Source organism: Centroberyx affinis, unplaced genomic scaffold, assembly GCF_046629955.1.
Source record: "Centroberyx affinis isolate AG114_WGS23_722 - 3 ecotype Tasmania unplaced genomic scaffold, CSIRO-AGI_Caff_v1 ptg003667l_1, whole genome shotgun sequence".
Lineage (NCBI taxonomy): Eukaryota > Metazoa > Chordata > Actinopteri > Beryciformes > Berycidae > Centroberyx > Centroberyx affinis.
The window spans coordinates 67,980-89,627 of NW_027281568.1; the positions used below are offsets into that span (position 1 = coordinate 67,980).

The window sequence follows — 21,648 nt, forward strand, 5'->3', positions numbered from 1 at the left end:
TGCAGGAACATAAAGAAATCTTATTTTAGCATAGCCAGGGGCATAGGAACAACATACCCAGTATATAGGCAAAAATGAGTAAACAAATACCTCAGTGTGAAGCTTTGTAAGCATTTCATTGCTGGTAAGAAGTTGTCTTTTGCTTTATCATCATTATTCAGAGCTTGTGGCAACTTCCCAGTGGCCCAGTTGTTTATTCTTTCCATTCCCAGATCGGGGCAGGACACACACCTTTCTGCCAGGAGACGGACCGGATAGAGCCACTAAAGCCTCTATGTGTGTGGGTGCATGCGTGTGCGTACATGTGCATGCACACAGTGTTCAGCTTGGAGCTTGAGCTAGGACTTTAAAACACTTTTTCACACTTTATCAAATGTATTTAACACTTTATCAAATGTATTTGGCCATGTAAATTTTAGGTATAGTCACATAGGTCTTTGAAGAGTTTGGCTTGTGCATGGAAAATAAGCCTTTTTTCAAATTCTGTAATCCACTGTAACTCAGCAGAAGAGAGGTTCACAAACATTACCAATATAAACAAACATTTCACAGCTTCAGAATATATGTAAACACATCTTTCGCTGTCACATAGTCAGTCCTCGTATCCAAGGCTCAGTTAGTCAGCGTGAGAGTGAGATAATTTCTTCAGTGCAATGAATATCAAAATGCAGAAAATGGTCAGCACTAAAGAAACTGGGAAAAGGTAAAAAAGACTTGTCCTCGCTTCATTTTTTCAGCTTCTTTAACAGTCTGTGCACTTGCACAGACTTTTCAGCCAGGCAGGCCTTTTTCACTGTGCAGGTGCTTCAATCCAATGAATCAAAACACATTACTGAACCAACGTTTGGGGTTTTGGACAGTCCAGTCAGTCCAACTCACTTCTGTCAAATGAAACCTTTCAATGCCGAGTTCTAAAAGCATCATTGTGCTGATTAATATTTCCTACAGCTGGTTGCTAAGTTGCTAAGTTGCTAAGCTGCGTTTTGAATTCATACCACTGGATGATGCTTCAAAAAAATCCCTACCCATGTGGCAATATTTGCACAAACTGGCTCATTTCTGATGCTTTGCTTCTTTATTGACCATCTGGTTTTGGGACAGGGATCAATCCGCAGAAAATCGTCTGCAAAGTTGAGCTTGCCCATGGCTCCAGATGATCGCAGACAGCCAACAATGCTCTGCTGGGACAGTTCATTTACCATGTGATACAATTTAACTTTTCATGACACTAGTCATCTGCAGTTTAGGTTAGCTGGACTGCTGCCCGTAGTCCTACTCTCATGTTTTTGTGCATTTTGGTGCAGCCTCCTTTTGTTTTTCTGCCAAAAACAAAAGGAGGCAGGAAAAAGCCAGGACATTTTGAAAACAACAGCTCACTGCCAATATTTGGAATAAAATTTCTGAAAACACAAGCCTAAATTTGCTCATAACTAGCAGACATGGTAACTATGGACCTAGAACCTACAGTAATACCTTACAACATTGGCTGATCAATTTGCATTACGGAGCTCATCAATCAACTATAATGTGAAGCATTACACAAAATGGTCACATTGTACTTGCCGATTAAAGTGGTTCTAATTTCACATAATTTTGAGTGTTCCGCATGTCACTGGTGTTTGTTTCAGAGCAGCAAATTTAAATCACATTTATGTTGATGCTTTAGAGATCTATTATGGTTACAGCTTTGATGAGAACGTTATTACTCAAAGGTCTATAATTACATGCCTGGGCGCCTAGACTGGAAATTGTCTGGTGGCGGCTTATTCCCGAGCCCATCATAGTATTAATGACCCAAGGGTGATGACGGTTATTAAATTGTTAGTGATGTGGAAGTTGAGTGTTGACAACAATACAGTTGCCAAGCAAATATGTGTCCTATAAATATAAGTCAAATCTAATGCCAGTTATCTTTTCTGCCCGTGGCGAACGTCCATAACACACTGCACCATAACACAACCATAGGAAACAAGCAGTCCAGTTAACCTTTGTGCCAGCGCTGGACGACAGCTATAGGATTTATGCACAAACAGCCTCCTCTGCCCTGAACTGGCCCCTATCACAGCACCGTTCACTTTATCACTGATGAAAGCTTTGCTAAACATCGCTATACTCCATGTCAGAACATAAAATTAGATGTCTCTAACAATCAGACAGGAAAAACTCGCTTACTGTTTCATCGTCTGCTGTACTTCCTTTTGGAGATGCGGTGGGTGGGGATTGATTCTGGCTCAGGTTCACATCCTGGCCCATTTCGGGATCAATTCCAGTAGGTGTTGCAGTTTCAGAATGGTTCTTATTTGGATACTTTATATCACAATGTATTGACAATTGTTCTGTAATTGCAAGACTTTTTATCGCATCTAAATTTTCTAGCTGTGGGTTCAGCCTTCCAGGAAAACTATATACCTCTATAAAGGAAACACTGTGGTTATCTATCAGTCACTGCAACATAAATTACCACATCATGTTAATTTCCTACTCAATCACAGAACTTCACATTAGGTCATGAGAACACCTAGAGCCGGAAAACACCACTTGTTAATAATGAATGAGAAAAATCAGCCTTTAGATATTAGGCCATTTCTGGTCCATGGTCATTTTCTGTAATTCCTTAGACTGTTTCTCTCGCTAGTGCCCTCTCATGTCTGTGTTTAATTTGTTCTTTTCTTATTATGCATTCAGTTACTTTTTAACACCCCAAGTTAACAAGGCAAACTTCTATGGTTCAGATGGTTCACCCCTTTTTGTGAATAATTGGACTGGCACAGGCCATCAAATTAAGCCCTACTACAGTTCCAACTGTAGCCAAACAATCTACATCATGAATGTGATTTCAGATCCATCAATACACAATATCATTGCCAGAGGATTTATATGACCAACAACCCGTACCACATTACAATAACAGTCTAACTAGAGCAGCTGAGACTCCTGAGAAGTACAGTGGGCTGGCTGTTAATAAGGGTATTTATCACCTGGACCAAGTAGCGCAACACAATCACCTTCAATAGCAACCACAGCCAGGACAATCAACCTTAACACTAATATTGTTCTATAGACACAGAATATTCCTCATTAATAGCAGAGTTCTCATTAGGAGGGAAATGTTCCTCTCTGGCGTCCGGTCACAGGGCCACTCATACATCACATTACACCGCGGGCAGGGAAAAAAAATGACAAGATGTTTAACAAGCGCACTGAAACAGATATGCTTGTACAGTAGATATGTGTTCAATACTGGCATATTAAAGGGGAGATAAGTAAGGATTTTACTGCCTTACAGAACAAAAATGACCATCATTTATCTGGAAGGTTTGACAGGGATGTTGATCAATACCAGCGACTCAATGATTACTTCACCGGGTGCTGAGATTTCTGGCTTTCAAAACTTCTTTCCGGCTTTTACTAACAAAAAGTTCTGCCGATAATGTTGCAACCAACCACCTTAATATCAAAGATTATTGTTCCTTACCTGGAAGTAGAAGAAGGCTTGGCCGAACCAGTAGTGCATGATGGTGGTCTGGGCGGCATCGTAGTGGAGTTTCTTCCAGATGAACTGAGCCATGAGCGTCTGAATCAGCAGGCAGCCGCACAGGACGGGCAGGTTGTGAGCACGAAACAGCAGGGACACCAGCAGCACCAGGCCACTGTAAATCTCCCATAAGCCCCTGCTTTTCAGCCGGGCGTCGGCCGTGATGATTTGGGAGCGCAACAGGTCCTTGGTGCCCGTGAAGAGGATCCCCAGGACGAAGACGTAGACAAAGCGCGCCTCCACTGTGCCCCTGTAAAAAAGAAAGATGATACCGGACTGTGTCATTTTTTGCATTTGCAGTAAACCGGTATTGACTTTTCTTCACAAAAAAACTCCCCGTTCAATATTCAGGTAATTGTGTTGACTGACTGTGGGATTAGCATTCTGGCAATGTGCCTGTACCTGCCCATGCATTGAGGAAGCCAACGTCCAGAGTTCAGTTTTGGTGGAGAAATGAGGGGAAAATGATTGAATCCAGGCTTTACATGTTGAATAATAAATATAAACAATGCTTCTTATCAAATGAGGAAAAAGCAAGAGCAAGTGAAGAAGCTGTTTGCCCCCTTTTGCCTTGGCTTTATTGCTCCCTCATATGGAGCGGGCCATAATCAAACCACTAAACAGAACAAAAACAATAACTTCAATAAATCAAATACAACCGAAAGCATATAGCTCCTTCAAAACCTAAGAATAATCTAAATCAAAATGACAATATATTAGACTGGGATTCACATTATTTATTCATTTCATGGGATATAGGCACTGGTTGAGTACAAGTAAAAGCTGATATGGGTGTAAAAGCTCAAACACATGGTTCATATTCAGTTTGAAATTTTACATCAACAGAGCATCTCCAGCTGTGGGTGTTCATGTTAACAGATATTGACTGAGCTGTCTATTTTCACATTGGATTTTTGCTTTTGGAGTTCCATCCATTCAACCCAAATGTACACAACACATGGTAGAGTAGAGAGAGTATTTTCTAATATGACTGACAGCAAATGATACAGGTAATGATGGGTTAGTATATCTCTACCTAACACAGTGGTTCCTGAACATTTTCAGCCCCCAATCTTGTTTTTCAGGATTATATAAAACATTTTTAAGATGTCTGTCTCTCCAAAAACACATTTATAAACGGGACTTTTCAACAACTGAACCTGCATGTGTACTCGCCTTTATTTTTGCATTTTCAGCCGTTTTTGCCATCACCTACATTCAAAACATTGTTATTTTTATTCTTAGAGAACCCAGAAGCCATGTCCTCTAGTGAAGAGCGCCTCATTCTGTTGATCTATCTAATGATATTACACTTGCCACGGGCCTGAAAAAAAAGCAAAGGTCACTATACTAATTAATTTCTTATCCCAATTCCTTGTTAGACAGAATGGCTTACATTTCTGGTAACTCGTGAACCCTTTTTTCATTCAGTATGCAGCGTGTCAGTGTAGCATTAATATTTAAGGTGTGAGACTCAAAGAAAACAGACAGTATGAAGCGGCTAAGAAAATAGGCTTCTTCATGTGCATCACTCAGTGGTTTCTTTGGAAAACACTGGATTAACACGTTTTAAGTATATTTTGAAGCATATAACTTTTCTCTGCTGCTGTTAATATCAGAAATCTCTTTTTTGAAAGGAGTAGCACAGGTTATAGAGAGTGGCAGTGAATCAATCTGGAAGCCAGACAACAACAACCTCTTAACACTCACAAAACACTGGTGTAATTTTAGTTTTTTCCTATCGTCATTACTGCCCATGAAAAGTCTGAACCCACCGATGTGTTTTCCAGAAGCTGCTGCTGCCTGCTCCACTGCAGGTTTGCCCGACCTCCCAGAACCCATAGGCTCCCATTGTTTTCAAAAATGCATTAAAACCGGCTCGCAGAGACATGCTGCTGCACTGACTATCGTAATGTTGAACAGTGTATTGTATTTTTTTTTTTTCTAACGTGAATTTATAAGGCCGCAGTTACTACAGTTGCAATCGTATCAAAAGTAGTTCCACTCTGGCACAACTGAATGTGAAGAGATCGTTGTGCGCGTTTTCCTCCGATTCTGCCTTAAGTTTTGTTTTGCCTCTTCACTTGTTACCACAAGTAAGTAACAGTGTGCAGTAATGGAAAAAGTGAAAATAGTCCCCATTATTCTCAATAACTAGCTGCATGATAAAGTCATGTTAGGAGAAAGTACAATACAGCTGCTGTTCAATATGATTGATTACATTAGTCAAGGCAGCAGTTTGTCTCAGACTTTTCATGGGCATTAATGGTGATAAGAACAAACTGAAATTACACCGGTGTTCTCCTTTAATAACGTCATCAAGCAAGTCCACAGTAGGACTTGCTCACACAGGACTAGATGTGCTTACCTATCCAGGTGCACAAAGCATGTGTCTGCATGATGAAGTAGCTGAAACGTGGCTCTGAAGTCTGCAGCCACTATAGGTTAAGAAAGTTTCCAAAAGCCTATTTTCCATCTTTAAGGCTTACTCTGCAAGAATCCTTTTTCTATCTATCAATAATTTATATGCTCAAAAAGTCCCAAATTGAAGCTTTAAAGGAAAAGTGCTTTCGATTATGAAGGCAATTACATTTAGCCTAATTTCCATTTTAGACATTAGAGTGTGCGCTCTTATCCAGTGCAACTTACAGTAAAAGAATACATCAACTTTTGCAAATATGCTCTTTGATCAATTTACCGCTGAGTGATTAGTGTTAGGGGTAAGAAGCAGAATAAGTCAATTAGCCTTCATAAAAAGATAAACAAGGGACAACAAAAGAGTGGTAAGGACTAGGAGAAAGATAAAGGCTTGTTTTATAATGGGAGGGGGAAAATGAAGAGCATAATGAAGTAATGAAGTTTAGGGAGGCGATGAATTTTGGAGGAGCTGTGGCCCGAGGAGATCGGCTTTTAAATTATATTTTCTGCAAACATGTGAAGACGAGCCGAGTAAGGAAGATTATAGTGCTTTTTTATATGCTCACCTATCTTATGTTATATTAGAAAATCTGCTGACAAGCATGGCACTAGAAAGTCACTAGTTGTCAGTTAAAGAAGGATACCACAGAGTAAAGGCAGTGTGATGCAGTCACAGCTAAGACAGTGCAACAGGATAATAGCTGACCCTGAAGGAGTTGAGCAGGTATTGAGCATGTATTATTAATCAGAGTGTTTTATGGAAACCTGTTCCAACAGAAGAACAATGCAGTAATATGCTCCATACAGCACTATTCTTTAATATTCACAACTCCCCTAACAATACGGCACAGATTACATTCATCATTATTTTATGCAAAAGGAAGAGCTGAAAATCCCGGCCTGGATCTGATTTTATGCTAAGCACATTTATGGCTTTCGGATGGCTTTCGTGCTCGCTGGTGTGCGGGGTGGAAAAGCAGAGGGCATTACGAACTCATCTTTCTGTGCGACGTACGTGTTTATGTTTCGCCGTCGCACCTTGTAGATTATCTGACTCGAAAGCGTAATCTTCTTACGGCGACGCTTGGCGCTGAGGAAGGAGCAAACCAAACCCATGTGAAGTTTAGATGTGACACATTAAGAGACGCCATTCCCACAGAACGCCATATACTAAACTTTGTCAAATTGCAGGACTAATGGATATCATTCTGAAACAATAACCGTTTTTCCCTCCGACACCCGGGCATGCGAACTCGTGACGGATGAAAAAGGGACTGAGACCACTTTGACATTTTCAAGGCAGAAAGCACAAGATTTCCTCCATGTCAGAGCAGCAGAAGCTATTTGCAGTTTATGTCATTTTCCCAATTGCTCCATATATTTGAAGGCTCAGAAGTGGCTGCAGTTGCTCAAGTGTCTCCTGCTTCAGACTGTTGGGTGACTGTTGCGGGTAAAAGACTATTAGGCCCAGGTAGGAAATACAACTGTTGATGTGATTAAACCACCTACACAGCGCTATGGCCCGACAACGGCTTAATTTACTGTAGCTTTGGAAGTGATTTCAATATTTAGTATGCTATGGGGCAGATTCTCTACACTCTAAAGGTGTAAAATACACACACAAATGAGAGAGGGCAACAACTTTTGATAAGAATAAGAGATAATTGCACAAAAATAGAACAGGGCTTTGATGAGGCAGAATTAGGTGATGGATTGGATGAAGTGGAATAAATATTATGCATATAGCTCAAATGTCTTATTTGTCCCATAATCTGATGGTCTATTCTCTTGTTGCTGGTTACTGCTGGTTAACACACAGATAATATCTCACATCCTTCAATGAATTATCAGAAACTTTCTGCACCTTTAAGATTCCTCAAATTTTCAGACCCTGTCCTTGAGGGGGTTCCAGGGGGTCCCCAGAAAATTGTTAAACTTTCCCATTACTTAATTTACAATAAGTTAATACAATTAGAGAATGTATAAGAATGACTATTTTGGTCATAGTTTCACTGTTATCCCTCTAGCTACAATACAGACAGTCATGGAATTCTGGACAAAATCATATCTAACAATAAAAATATATTCAGATTTGGGTCTGAGAGGCAAAATCTCATCAAATGGGGGTCCGTGGCTCTAATGTGGACTAAATTAGGGGTCCTTGATATGAAAAAGGTTGAGAATCACTGGATTAGACTAACCCTATGACTTCTATCTACTTCTACAGGGAACCAGTAGGAGTTGCATCTGAACATCACCCCTCCTGTCCCCTTGAGCTACGGTGGCCTGTAATGGACCCAAACAATAAAGTCACATTTTCACAAAACAGAAGAGGACACTAACTAATTAGAGCACAGATTCAACAGTCATGTCAAGTGAAGAGGTAATATATCACAATGCTAAATACTGGAATAATAACAACACTTTGTCAGTTGCTTTTTTGGCTTGAGATTGTAGGCGCTTTACAGTCTAACGTGCTCTGTCTTTTAGCACAGCACATTAATCATAAAGAACAATGGAAAGAGTGCTTTTTGTGATGTTCGGCATCACTTTTTCAGATTGCTTGATTACTTTTTAACTCTGGGAGAGTGCCAAAACTTGGGATCTCAAGGCGGGACTCGAGAACAAGAACCGCAGCCCCGGAGTAGAACAGAAATCCTTTGTTTTCCCAGATACTGCGGTAATCAGATTCATCAGACGGCATAATGACGAGGCAACGTGGCAAAGCAGCTCATTAAACATTCATTAAACCATATACTGTTGCCCAAAAAAAGAATCAATCATCAAGTAATCAAAGTTTATTTACTCAAGTATAAGTCTGCAAACGGCTCTACTATGAAATGGGTCCAAAGCAGCGTGACTCACACGCTGATGAGATCAAAATATTATTTCTCTCTTTGATATCAATCACGTAATTATAAGTTCTTTGGGGAAGACGGTCAATATTTTTTCTCCAAGCCTTAGGGTGGGCCACAGAATCCTCCACCCCCGCCCCCCCACGACGAAGCACGTCTAGCCGAATCAATCGCATCTTAATTGCTGCTTTTTGCAATGTTAGCGGTAGTCGCTGTGGACAGAAAGTGGTAGCTTGTCAGACTGTGGTACAGATGAGCTGCCTGGATTTCACTAACATGTTACCTTGGAAACAAGCGCTAGGGTTCTACCGAGAATGAGTAAGGAAGAAAGGTAAGACTAAGATGTCCAATCCTCCGGAACATGTTGGGTATATCACCGCCATCAATCACCTGCATCATGCCCAACGCTTACATCAGCCAAAACAACTAATTCATTGCTAGGGGGAAAGCATTGAGGAGGAGGAGGAGGAGGAGGAGGAGGAAGGCCCGCCTACTCTATTTTAGCCCCCGTCTTTCTGCGGGATGAAGCAGAGCGTGTGCGAGATGCGAGGAGTCGCCACCGTCAGAATGCCACTGGGACTAACTGGGAGACACAATGGATACAGACAAAGCATCCATCTAATAATATAACAAGCCACTAGATCACTCTCTGCCGTGCTGACAGCGTGTGTTGGAAGCCTGATTGAGTTAAAGCTCTCTTTCTCCGCAGCTTCACATCAGTTACAGCACCGATCGCCTATAATTCTTGAAATGATTTACGTGGAAAGATGAAATGGAGACAAAGGCGTTTTCTTTTTAGGAATAATGCTTATTAGAAGCCATTGGCGGATAATAATCTGTTGAATCTTACCACTGATAGATTGTAGCATCACAGGTTTGCCTTTGAAATAGGGTTATAAAATGCTTTACCCCCTGGGTAATAAACCTGAAAACTGAATTCTGTGTGTCTCTATGTGTGTGTGTGTGTGTGCGTGTGGTGAAGGTAGGGGTTCACAGGTGTTTTGAAAGGAGTTTGAATACATTTCCATTTTTAAGAGGGATCGGTATGCATGAATATTTTTAAATTCGGAACCTGCACAGCAAACCTCTCCAGATAAAGCAGTAAATGAATAAATGGGTCATGTTTTGTGCAGGTGTAAAGCGCACACACGCAGTCAGACACAAATACAAACATAAACATTATAAATGCCTCCCATGGTTGGTGTGTTCAGTGTAAAATGTGCCATAAATACCAGAACACATACTGTAACAAACTTTGGCTGTGATCTATACAGGCTTAGACAGGCTTGGCCCTTGAGCCTGCTGCTTTGATGTTGCACTACTTCCTATTGGAACGCTTATACAGAAAATATGCAGTGCATATTTTATGTTGCTTGTCTGCATCTTTTATGTTTGTCATGATGCTGCTTTTCTTGGCTGGGGAAAAACAGTGATTTTTAATCTCAGTGGGACTACAGCACCTGGTTAAATAAAAAAAAATAAAAAAAATACAGTTTTTTTTTTAGTTTTTTTTTTAGACGAGCTGACCCTGTCTGGTGACTGCTTCTCTATTTTTAGGCTCATTTGTGATGACTCCGTCTGGAAAGGTGTGTGTGTTTGTGTTTGTGTTTGTGTGTGAGAGAGGGAGAGAGAAAGAGAGAGAGAGACATCCACACGGTGACATCAATCTAAGTACCTCTTTGAACTGTTTAAAGGGAACAATGTTGGCTGTTCTCAACCCCATTAGCCATTTTGAAAGATGCAACGGAGCAATTAGGCGGCTGGCACAAAGGGAAGGCAAAGGAGGGAACCAGGGAGCTGTCAGGGGGCTCTACTCTGATAAAACACTGCAAGACTAACCCAAGAGGGCCGGACTATAGAAAGGGTCATTAGACAAAGTCATTCCTTCCTACATTCACAATATGCTGCAAAAGAAACAACGTAGTAAGAAGTGGAATGTTTTTGGCTTTCATTCAGAGAGGTGGAATCGAAAGTGCTGATATTGTATCTACAATCATGAACTCCACTATATGGTTTGTTCAAAAATACCAAATAAAAAAAAAAATGAACCCCACTGGAAATTTCCCACATTATATGCAATCTCTGTTTGACATTCAATATGTATTCATCAACCAAGCTGCTTCCATTGCAGCATATTTGAACAAATATGGCTTCTCTCGACTCAATATTCAGATGCAACACCTCAGATGGATTGCGTCTTATTGCTGTAAGGCCCGAGACAAAAGTTTGGCTCGGCTTCAAGAGCTCGGCCAAAGAATCCACAGCGCGGACTAAATCTAAACTAAATGCTCAAGGCGGAGGGCCGTAATGATCGACTTCGCCAGGTCTGAAGAAATCGCCAGGTCAACAGTCCGCCTTGTCAATCACGCCGTCCGTCAAAAGCAGCCGGGTCCCTGCGTGGCTTTGGTCAGGTGCCTGTGCACGGATGAGGGTGAGAGGTTGAGCTTTTAATTAGGTGAGCAAGTAGCAGAGACTGCCAAGGAGAACAGGAAAGGTTAGGGAAGGCCGGGTTCTGGTGGTAGATGAGGGGAGGTCAGGAAAACTAGACAGGAGAACTGTGTGCAGCCCTGCACACTCATTATTTTCTGACGGGGGTTAGTACCGGATAACTCTGTGCCAAGCTACAGGCTGCAGAATGAAAAATTACCACACTTAGGAGCTGCAAGATGGTTGATTTCCTCTCCTTTTAGACAAGGCTAACTACAGTTTATATACATAAATACACATTGTGCTAAAGGATTAAATATATACACTGGGAAGCGGCATCAATAGTCTCGTCACATAACAAATACATTTATCAAAGAGCTTACTGGCCGGAACACTGTTGTATCCTTTTACGGTATTCATTACACATCATTTTTCATTATTCAGTTTGACTTGGATGAATTACAGTATGTCTAAAATACACTGGCAGCTGTTTTTGAAGGCATTGTCTCTTGATGGTTCAAGTTCTTGGTTTGCTGGTGTTTTTCCCATCATTAACCCACCTGATTAAAATTAATATTAGATTGGTTTTGCATGTATGCCCTGAGTCAAGGGTTGTACTGTGCTATCCCAACTTGAAAGATATTGAATGCCATTGGTAATTGAAACTGTACATTAATAAATTGGTAAAAAGGATGTGAATAGCAACATAAAAAAGCAGTAAAAAGCGTGGAAATGGTCATCTCCAGTTACAAGCCAGAGGGATTTATGCATCCAAAACCACTGAAAACCCTTTAAAAAAGTCACATCTCTGTAAAACATTTACTGTAATAAAATATATCTGAACTGAACATAAATATGAACCTAGTATGATTCTTGATTCTAGGAGAGGAGATGATTGGTTGCAGGTATATACAGCAGGGGTTCAGTGTGTCTGTAGGTTTTAAAATGCCAAATTTAAGACTTTTCCAGACCTTTTTTAACATGCTGTTTTGCATATTGCCATGTAACCATGTAAAAGACCTCTAATAACTGTATTTAAAAGGTGCAGTAAGTAAGGTTTCTGCTGTTCCAGTGCACCAAATACCCATAACATAACAGCAGGGGTTTGATGGGTTTGCTGATCAATATCGATGACTCAACCATTACTTGGCTGAGATTTCTGACTTTAAAAACTCACTTTCCGGCCTGCACTCTGTTTTGGAACAGAAACTCCCCACACCTTGGGGTTTCATGACCCTGATAATCCCCCCCACCTACTCACATTTTCAACTGTGAGTGATGGAGGACATGGACTTTTAGCCTTGTTCTCAAGCCAAAAAACATCAAATGACAAAATAGTATCATTATATCAGTATTTTGCATTTTGATGTATTACCTCTTCACTTGACATTTCTGTGGGATTTCTGCTAGTTTACTCCTCTCTACTGTGAAAATGAGACATTATTGTTTATGTCCATTACAGGCCACCGTAGCCCATGGGGACAGGAGGGGTGAGCGGGGGCGGGACTTGTGTAGGAGGAGACAAGTTCTATCAATGTTGTTGCAATTCTTACTGGTTGCCAATTTCAGTCAATTAAGGTCACAGATTACTTGATGTCCCTTTAAACTGAATGAATGTAATTTAAGACTTTGAGGAGTTAGGGAGGATTTAGGTGAATGTAGGCCAGAAGAACCTGCAGAGTACAGCAGTTCATCATCACAGCTGAAGGGATGCGGGTCTGAATCTTTGTCCCCTACAGTGCTGCAGACGCCACGCTCAGCTGCATCGGCGCACAACTCATCACTCTCGCACAATAAGTCAACCGGCTAACAAAGAAGATCAATTTGCAGCGCGATACGGTCAATGAAATTGTGGTCGGGGGGGGGGGGGGGTTCACGGAAAACTTACTTGGACATATTTCGACCGGCGTGTTGCCAGGGAAACAGGACGTTGCCGACCGCTGCCCGGTAGCTGTAGACGCCCAAAAGTCCCAGGGCCAGGGCGATCTTGGACACCCATGAGCATCGTCTTTGAATCAGGAAGTAGATGAGAATCAAAGAGAAGGCGGCCAGCAGGGAGAGGACCGTCTTGTGTTCGGAGCTGGCAAGAGACGACAGACAGAAAGGAGTTCAAGTAACTGCTGATACATTGTAACATGAAAGGCCTTCCTAGACTTTTTTGCCCAGAACTAAAAGATGAGCAAAAATCAATTCATTAAGTAAGTTAGTAAGTTGGAGTTTTCATTTCTACACTGAACACGTGAACATTATTTACTGGAGCCCAAGAGAAAATTTCAATTTTGGATGAAACAATGTCCACAATATCATATCCTCCAGCACCAGTTTAAGCTTTAACAAGCAAAAATTGGAGATGACATGGTTTGAAATTACACCACGCCGAGCGCAGACAGGAAATAAGACCTCAAAGGACATATCAAAGAGGAGCAGTACCCCTTGCATTTAGCCGTTAGCTGGATCAGAGGAGTTAGGTACTTTGAGACAAGATGAGGAGCAACGATACCTAGATCTCATTATCCAAGCAACAGGCAGCGAAGGCAGGGAGAGAGGGGCAATGCTGGACAGGGAAAAGGTCAGTTATCCACGTCTCTATTCCACAATGCGGCGCATGTTAAAGAACAAACTATAATCCCCCGACCTGTGCTGCCGACGGAATATTAATGACCTTGAAACGGCCACAGCTTCACCAATAAATCGGCGACCGTTTTCTACAGTCCAGAGTGACCGCAGAGGACTATTGCCAATTCTTCAATCTTTCTTTTGACAAATCCTAACTGGAGGGTGTTGCCAGATTCTCAGAAAGAAAAACACCTGTTTAGTGTTCAACAAGACTGGCCTCTAAACATCCTAAACCTCCCCTTTAAGGATGAAGGGCAACAGAGAGTCAGTGAGGAACACTCTGCTCTTGTGCACTGAGCTTTACAAACAATACGCTGTAATCTCTGTGTTCTTTCGAGAGAGCTGTGTGTTTTTTCATGTCACTTTATTTAGCTAAATAAAATATAGCTCTTCCTTATTTGCCTTAAAGCTGCACTAGAGAAGAGCGTCCCATCCCTCCTAACTGAGATGCTGCAGATTCACCCAATTAGCCCAAATGAAACTCTGCTGTCGGGATTGTACATTTCTCCACCCACAGTATCTAACCCCCAATAAGTGACAAAACAAAACATAAGAATGAAATACAAACTGTCTCGAAACAGCTTCCAGAGAAAGCTGGACCAACATTAGACCTTTTCCTCTCGTCTCTTTGGTTTCCTTTGGTATAAAGCGTCACAGACCGACCGGGTTGGTCCTTTCTCATCTTTCTTTCATTCTTTCTACCCTTCTTTCTCTCAAGGGTTCAACTCATTCTGAAGTGTCTGCTATGGAACTGATGTTTCTGGCTTTGTTTCCAAGACAGTTGCGTGACTCTGAATAGATAGCTTTCTCCGTGGCACGGCTGCTTGGAAAGAGGTTACAAGCGCTTCAGTGCAAAGGTCTGGAGGGCTTGTGCTCTCTGCGGTGCAAGTGGAAACAACATTAACAATTTATGCCTACAGCATGTACGCAAAATTGTTAAAAAGCCAGGCTCATTACAGTGATATTAAACTGAAAACGAGGGATATGGCACCAGGCTGCAGTTACAATTATCAAATTCTACTTTAATATAAGGCATATTCTATAACTATTATATATCTTTATATGTGCAGTACTTTTATGCAAGTGTTGTAGAAGTATTTGTGTCTTATTTATTTTTTTTATAGCATTTAATATATCTCATTTTAGACAACTGGCCCACCTGTTAAGCCAGTGTCCCATGTCAGGAAGATGGGCCCACTGCACCCCGGTCTGGTTGAGGGAGCGCAGTATCCGGCAGCACGCCAGCGTGAAGGGCGGGGTGGCGAGCGCCAGCCACCTCTCCGAGCGCTCCTCCGCCTGGGGGGCGGCGGGGGGGTGAGCGTCTTTGGTGGGGAGGAAGCGCTCGTCCTCGTCCCCGCAGCCGCCGCGCTCCCTGAAGTACTTGCGGCAGACGTCCTGGAAGACGGCGAGGCAGAGGGTGCTGAGCAGGAAGTACCAGGTTTGGTGCTCCTCCTCCACGAAGCTGCTGGCCGCCAGGCTGAGGGTGTGGCTCACCGTGCCGGCCAGCAGCAGGACGTCCAGCTCGGACAGCGCCCACTCGCTGGCCCGCGACGGAGACTACGAGAGAGAGGGAGAGCGCAGTAAGGACGGAGCATTTACAGAAATTAGACTGAAATGTGTTTTGTGTAGTTATGTAATACAATGTTCCTATTTTTACCTCTGCCAGAGGTAAGAGGTTATGTTTTCGCCCCTGTTTGTCTATCTGTCTATCTGTCTATCTGTCTGTCAGCAGGATATCTCAAAAACTTATGAACATATTTTCATGAAATCTGGTGGACAGATAGGCCTTGGGTCAAGAAACAGTCGATTAGATTTTGGCAGCGATCCGGACCTGGGATTTCCACCATTAGACAATTATTGTTTTTTTATTACTATGAAACTAACAAGATAAGAGATTTGATTCCAAATCCTAAGGGGATGTTGTTTGCAGAGTCAAGAAATCAATTTAACTTAAAATGGAAGTGATAAGAATGATGTCTTTAGGTGGAACAGCAAGTTGGGGAATTATTCAGCATTGGCTGAGGTTTTATGCTCTCTAAGTGCTTGTTTTTTTCTGTTTCTGTTTCAGTTTAATGTAATCTTGTCTTGTATGTAAGAGTGCATGTACTGTATGCATGTACAGAATGCATTTTTCTGCTACTTGATGTGTGCTTTTTGTATAGACTCCAATAAGGGTTGATGGGGATCCAAATAAAGAAATAACATAAAGAAATTGTGGGGATGACGTAAACTGCCTGGTTTATCATGTTTTGTTCATAACATTGTTTTGCCTGGCTGTGACTATGTACTGGTATGTATTTGGTATCTGTGTACTTTATTTATGGCCATTCATTGTCTTGTGATGACTTTTGCCACAAAGTAGCTAGTTTTGTGAAACTTTGGAGTGTCCACTGCTCAGCAATCAATATGATTAATTTCTCTGGCATTTTCAAAATGGTACTTTAACAGCTATAAATATTGATCACAAGCAGCAAAGCTCCACTCAACCTGTTTTCTCTGTGGGAAAATAGGTTGGGGATCTGCAACAGCACTGTGGGAATCCCTAGCAGTTCAAATCCAAACTCTATGGTACATTCAGAAGGGACAAACTACTGCTTTCATGATGCATGGCCATCTAGTTTGATATGGAAGAGCCTTGTTTAGTTAGTCAAACATGCACTTCATACTGAAACAGTCTAGTTTAGAGTAAAGTATAGCTGCTGCATATTTTCATAGAGACAGTGTGAAATGCAGAAAGGCTTTGAAATGCACCTGTCTAGTGATGCATATACAGAAAACATCCAAATTTAGAATTCAAAGAAGCATCAGACTTGTTCACTACGCTTTGAAAGGTTATTTTTTTGTAGTGTGATCAGATTCAATCAAGTGATATGTAGTGGCAAAATTCTATATGAATATGTTTTCATCACAAACATTACAGGTTTTCACAAGTATCCCTGTTGACTTTCTGCGGCATTCTGTGACATTAAAATGCTGTCTGTTTCAAACACAGAGAAGAAAAAAAAAATCAATCAGTCAAGTGAGGCAAATTTAGGATACGCAGCTTCTAGGTTGCATATATTTTCATACATTATCATTATCTAGGTTGTATTTCAACTCTCTTCAAATCATAATTTGTTTTTGTGAATGTCTCCCAGGGTAAATAGCTCCTCTGTTACCGGTTTGCTCCCAAAATACAGTTGTGTTTGCCATACATATTCCAGGGCTGAGCCAGACAGAGGCACGTCTTTGCTTAAACAGGGACAGCTCATTTATTCTATGTGCAGAAATCCAAGTCACCCTTGAGTTACTGAGAATAGGATTGATCTCCTGCATGCCTCCAACTCCTTTGTTTTTTGAGATAAAACATGTCATGGCCCACAGGGAGCTATATTACTTTTTTTCCAGCTCCGCTCCTCCCTGCTCTGCTCATTCTCTCCTCCAGTGGTTGGACAATTTCGAAAATCTCAAAAGCAGCCTTGTACAATTTCACATCTTTTCTTTCAGTGAACAAATCTTTTGCATAATCATTTGTGTTTATTCCCCCTCCCACAGGAAATCTGTAAACATGGTATTATATTAATTAAAAACTGATGGGGAAACATATAGGAAGTATCACTGAAATATAATTAAATTTAGGAACTATTAGCCATTTTTAGTATTAATCTTTCCCCATAGATTTACTAGTAACAATTTTACTCATCTACTTTCCACCTTATACCTAAGAGAAGTGGTAATATACTTATATTAGCAATACACCAGGATATTTCATTTCTGTTTGCATTCATTTAAAGTTAAAGGGAATAACCATGGCGAATGATTAAACAGATACTTCCAAATTATGCCAATAATCTTGATATCCAGAGTATTTTCGAAAACAGTTTCAAGATAATTGGTATACAGCAAAGTATCATCTGCATATAAAAACAGCAACAGCTACCTTGCCCCCTCACTTTTTTACATTTCAGGATTTCCCTTCATAAATTCAATAAAGGCTGTCATGCTACTAAAAAAGATAAAAGAGATAGGATCCCCCTGGTTCTGTCGACTTGGATAGCATGGAAGAAGGGACATATCATTCTTTCAGCCTGCCTCGGGGCCAATATATAGAACATCAATCCCTCTGTCAAAACCTGGGCCGGAGCCAAAAGTGCTGAGGACGGATAGAAGATATTGCCCTTCTGCCCTGCCACAGGCCTTCTCCGTATCAAGACAAAGCGCGGTGAAACGGCAGGATGATGACCTTTTCATCCAAATAAAGTGCAATAGCCCGCCTGAAATTATTAGTTAAGCTCCTGTTTCCATGATGGCCATGAATGATTTAAGGTCGAACTTTCTCCAACTTTGTAGCGAGAGAGGATCTTTGATACCATCGCCCCATCTATGCTGCTCAAACGGATAGATTCTTATCGTTTTTTAGGGAAAAGAGTTACGAGAAACTGACTTATCAGTTGCAATATGTCCCTGAAAATACTCCAGCCATTCTTAATATGTCTATATATGATTTATCATATTCTACTGGCAGGCCGTCCGACCCTGGCGGCTCTCCATCATGCAGTTGTGAAATAGCCTATCTAACTTACCCCTCTGTAATAGGAAACTCTGGACTTTCAAGCTTGCTCATTTGAAATATTACATATTTTCAGCCGGGCAAAAAAAAAAAGCATATTAATCTTTCTCTCCTGCTTTGTTCTCAGACTGAAGTAAACTTTTCAGAGAAGTCATGAGAAACTCAATTAATACCCTTTTTAAGTAGTTCTTTGTTTTTTTTTAATATTGCTAGTATATAACACTGGCATTTCTTTTTCCCCCATTTCTCTTGCCAAAATTTATCCCACTTTGTCGCCTCCTTCACAGAAATTACTTCTTATTCTAAATAAAGCATATTCACCTTTAGATTAATAAAATTCACTCAATTGAAATTCTAAACACATATTTGTTTGAGCAGTGAGTTGGAGTCCTTTCTAACAAGTTCCCTTTTTAGTAAGTATATTTAATCTTCCAGGTTTTCAACCTCACCCTGTCTCACAGAGAAACCAATCATTCTACCTCTAATAAAAGCTTTGGATGCCTCCCATAATGCAGTCATTTTTCTGTTCTTCCTATATTTTCTTCATAAAAAAAAAAAAACCTGTACACCTCTCTCCCCCCAGAGAGGCCTTAAAATATTCAATCTGTAATAGCTGCACATTCAAGCTCCATCTCCTCCCTCCGACTGGCTCCCCCTGCATCTCCATTTGCAACTATAGCATGGTGTGTGAAAGAGATAGCGACACCAGGCAAAATTTTAATGTGAAAATACACCCGTCTTATCAGCTGCAATCACAAAATGTTGCTTCAATAGAGAAGAGCATCCCGTCCCTCCTAATTGAGAAGCCATAGATTCGCCCTAAATGAAATTCTGGTGTCGTGTATGTAAACTTGTAATTGGCAAGTCCAGTGGAAGTTTCTCAGACACAACAGAGTGAGAGTGAGCACTCTGTCCATAGAAAGCCTCTTTTACCTCTCGCTGCCATCTGGAGCAGATAAAACTGCTGAGTGGAGCTTTAAGAGATAATACAAAGATTCATTTCTTGCCGTCAAGCTTATACTGTCTCAAAAGTAAGACGCATGGTGTTGCAATATTATTTCAGAAGAATTTGAAGTCTGCAATTACAGATATTTTGATCACAAAAAGCCATCACCAACTCAGCACTTATACCCGACTTAACGTTCACATTCTAATTAATTAATATGGCAACACCATGCCTCTTACTTGAGGATATTTCCTACCCATTCCCTCTTCTATTTCATAACTTCATTTTCAGATGAGTTTTATGTATAAAAGCTATGCTTGTGTAGCACTTTTCTTAATACATTTATATAAAGCATCAAAATAATAACACAGAGATGGCATAGCAATGACAAGTTATTATCTAACCTCTACTTCAGAATGTGTTTTTCAGTTGTGACTTAAGAGGATATAGATTTCACTAATTGTATTTCCTCCATGATTGCAAATGCTCAATCATTTTTGGAGCAATAAAAAGATATGATATAAGACGATCCTTCTGTAAGTAGGCAGTTAAAAGCTCTCTAAAGGAAGATGGAGCCAAGCCATTTATTGCCTTCTAAGTAATCAATACGATTTTAAAATTGATTCCAACATCAACTGGAAGCCGATGTAAGGAAGCCAAGATGGGACTTATATGATCTCTCTTCTTAGCTCTAGCTAAAAGCCGAGCTGCTGCATTTGGAAATAGCTGCGCACAAGAAAGAGCTTTACAGTTGAGTCGAGATTACAGAGTTATTTCGTCAATAAATCTATATTGTTATGGGGCTGTAATAGTCCCTGTACACTTAGTGATCGGGCCTTTTATATAGACTTTCAAAAATCCATTGGTTCTTCCAGGCAGTTTCAGACTACAGGCAATGCATCGCAACAGGACCTGGTCTTAACTGACACTCCGCCCTAAACAACTGTTTAAATCCGGGAGGGAGAAGGGAGACACTCTCTGCCATGCAAACACTGTATTTTTGTATCATTTTAATTGTGGGGCTGATGCTGTCTGCCAATCAGGATCCAGTATTTTGACACTTCTGTAGGTGAGATTTGTTTCATAGGGATTCAAGATATAGTCAGACTTTTTTTTTTAAAAACTACTTTTGAGAAATATATGAATCACTGTATTCTCATATGGAGGCATGAATGATTTGATAGCACAAGCATGAAAAGTGAATAATGTGACCCCTTCAATTTCTAGTCATTGTGTCATTTCACATCCAAAGGTAAAAAAAACATCAAAATATGTAATTCTGTCTAAATACTTATAGGGTTTATGGTACATAGTGAATTCATTCATTGGTGAAGTTTTCCTATGGCTGTAGTAATTACAGTCAAGAGGGCAGTCTGCCTCCCGCATGAGACGAGCCGCCACTAAGTCTTCAAGATTTTCTCCCAGACTGTTTGTGTTTCCAACCAAAGCACCCTGCTGATATCACCACCAGTCAGCCACGACACCTCAAGAATCTGCTATAACATGAGGAGACACTCTTCTCTCATTAAAAGCCAAATCATTACCCGTCAATTGAAGTTTTTTTTTTTGACATTTGTCTGGCAACCTAACTCAAAGATAAGTATTCCAGAGTTCCCCCAAAGGAAACCTGACTCAGGGAAACATCTACAGTTCCTCCACATGCTCCAGGGTCTGGGTTTGGGATTTTTGCTCTGGAGTTGATGTTGTCACCCAACCTAATGACCCGAGAGGGTGTCTTTTTTTCTTTTTGCTGCATCGGCACTTTCTCGAAGTTCCCAGGAGGGAAATGAGATGTAACCTTTACTGATAAATTATAATGAGTGAAGAGGTGCAGTCATAATGATGGCTCACACTTTAAACAAACACAAAAGACCTCAAGTTTCCACCATCTGAATAGTTTGCAGCTCCCAGTAACTCCAACTGACTGCTCACACTTAGAAGTGCAATCCAAATATAGTTGGCAATTACTTTTATTTGTTGATGTTCATTTCAACATAGCTGTTATGTCCTTTTCATCCATATTCAAGTAAATATTTATTTTTGGCAATGTTGTGTGTTGGTTCCATTTGTGCTGTTGGCATTAACAGGTAGGTTCAGGATTTTTGGATTCCTCTTTGTGTTCATTAACTATGACTCTCACAACCATTGCATTGATCAATAGATTCTCAAAACATTTAAATACAATTTCTAAACGTTTCAACATTAAACAATTATTGCAAGGGGATGCAATTTCACAAAGACAAACTTTTATTACAGCATTAATTATATCATCATTAAAAAATGATTAGCCTACATTGCATGG

The 21,648-nt window shown here is 40.7% G+C and overlaps 1 protein-coding gene across 5 annotated transcripts in view; it reads right to left on the minus strand.

Annotated features, from left to right (window-relative positions):
• pigg (phosphatidylinositol glycan anchor biosynthesis class G (EMM blood group)) overlaps positions 1-21,648 on the minus strand; it is a 50,183-nt gene that overhangs the window by 6,530 nt on the left and 22,005 nt on the right. For 4 of the 5 annotated variants that reach the window (XM_071540536.1, XM_071540535.1, XM_071540533.1 and 1 more), the window contains 3 exons: positions 15,011-15,408; positions 13,124-13,315; positions 3,476-3,785 (listed from right to left, as the gene is read on the minus strand). In XM_071540536.1, coding sequence (XP_071396637.1) covers positions 3,476-3,785; positions 13,124-13,315; positions 15,011-15,408 — 900 coding nt within the window. The remainder of the gene's footprint in view (positions 1-3,475; positions 3,786-13,123; positions 13,316-15,010; positions 15,409-21,648) is intronic. The other variant, XM_071540534.1, reaches the window with a different exon arrangement.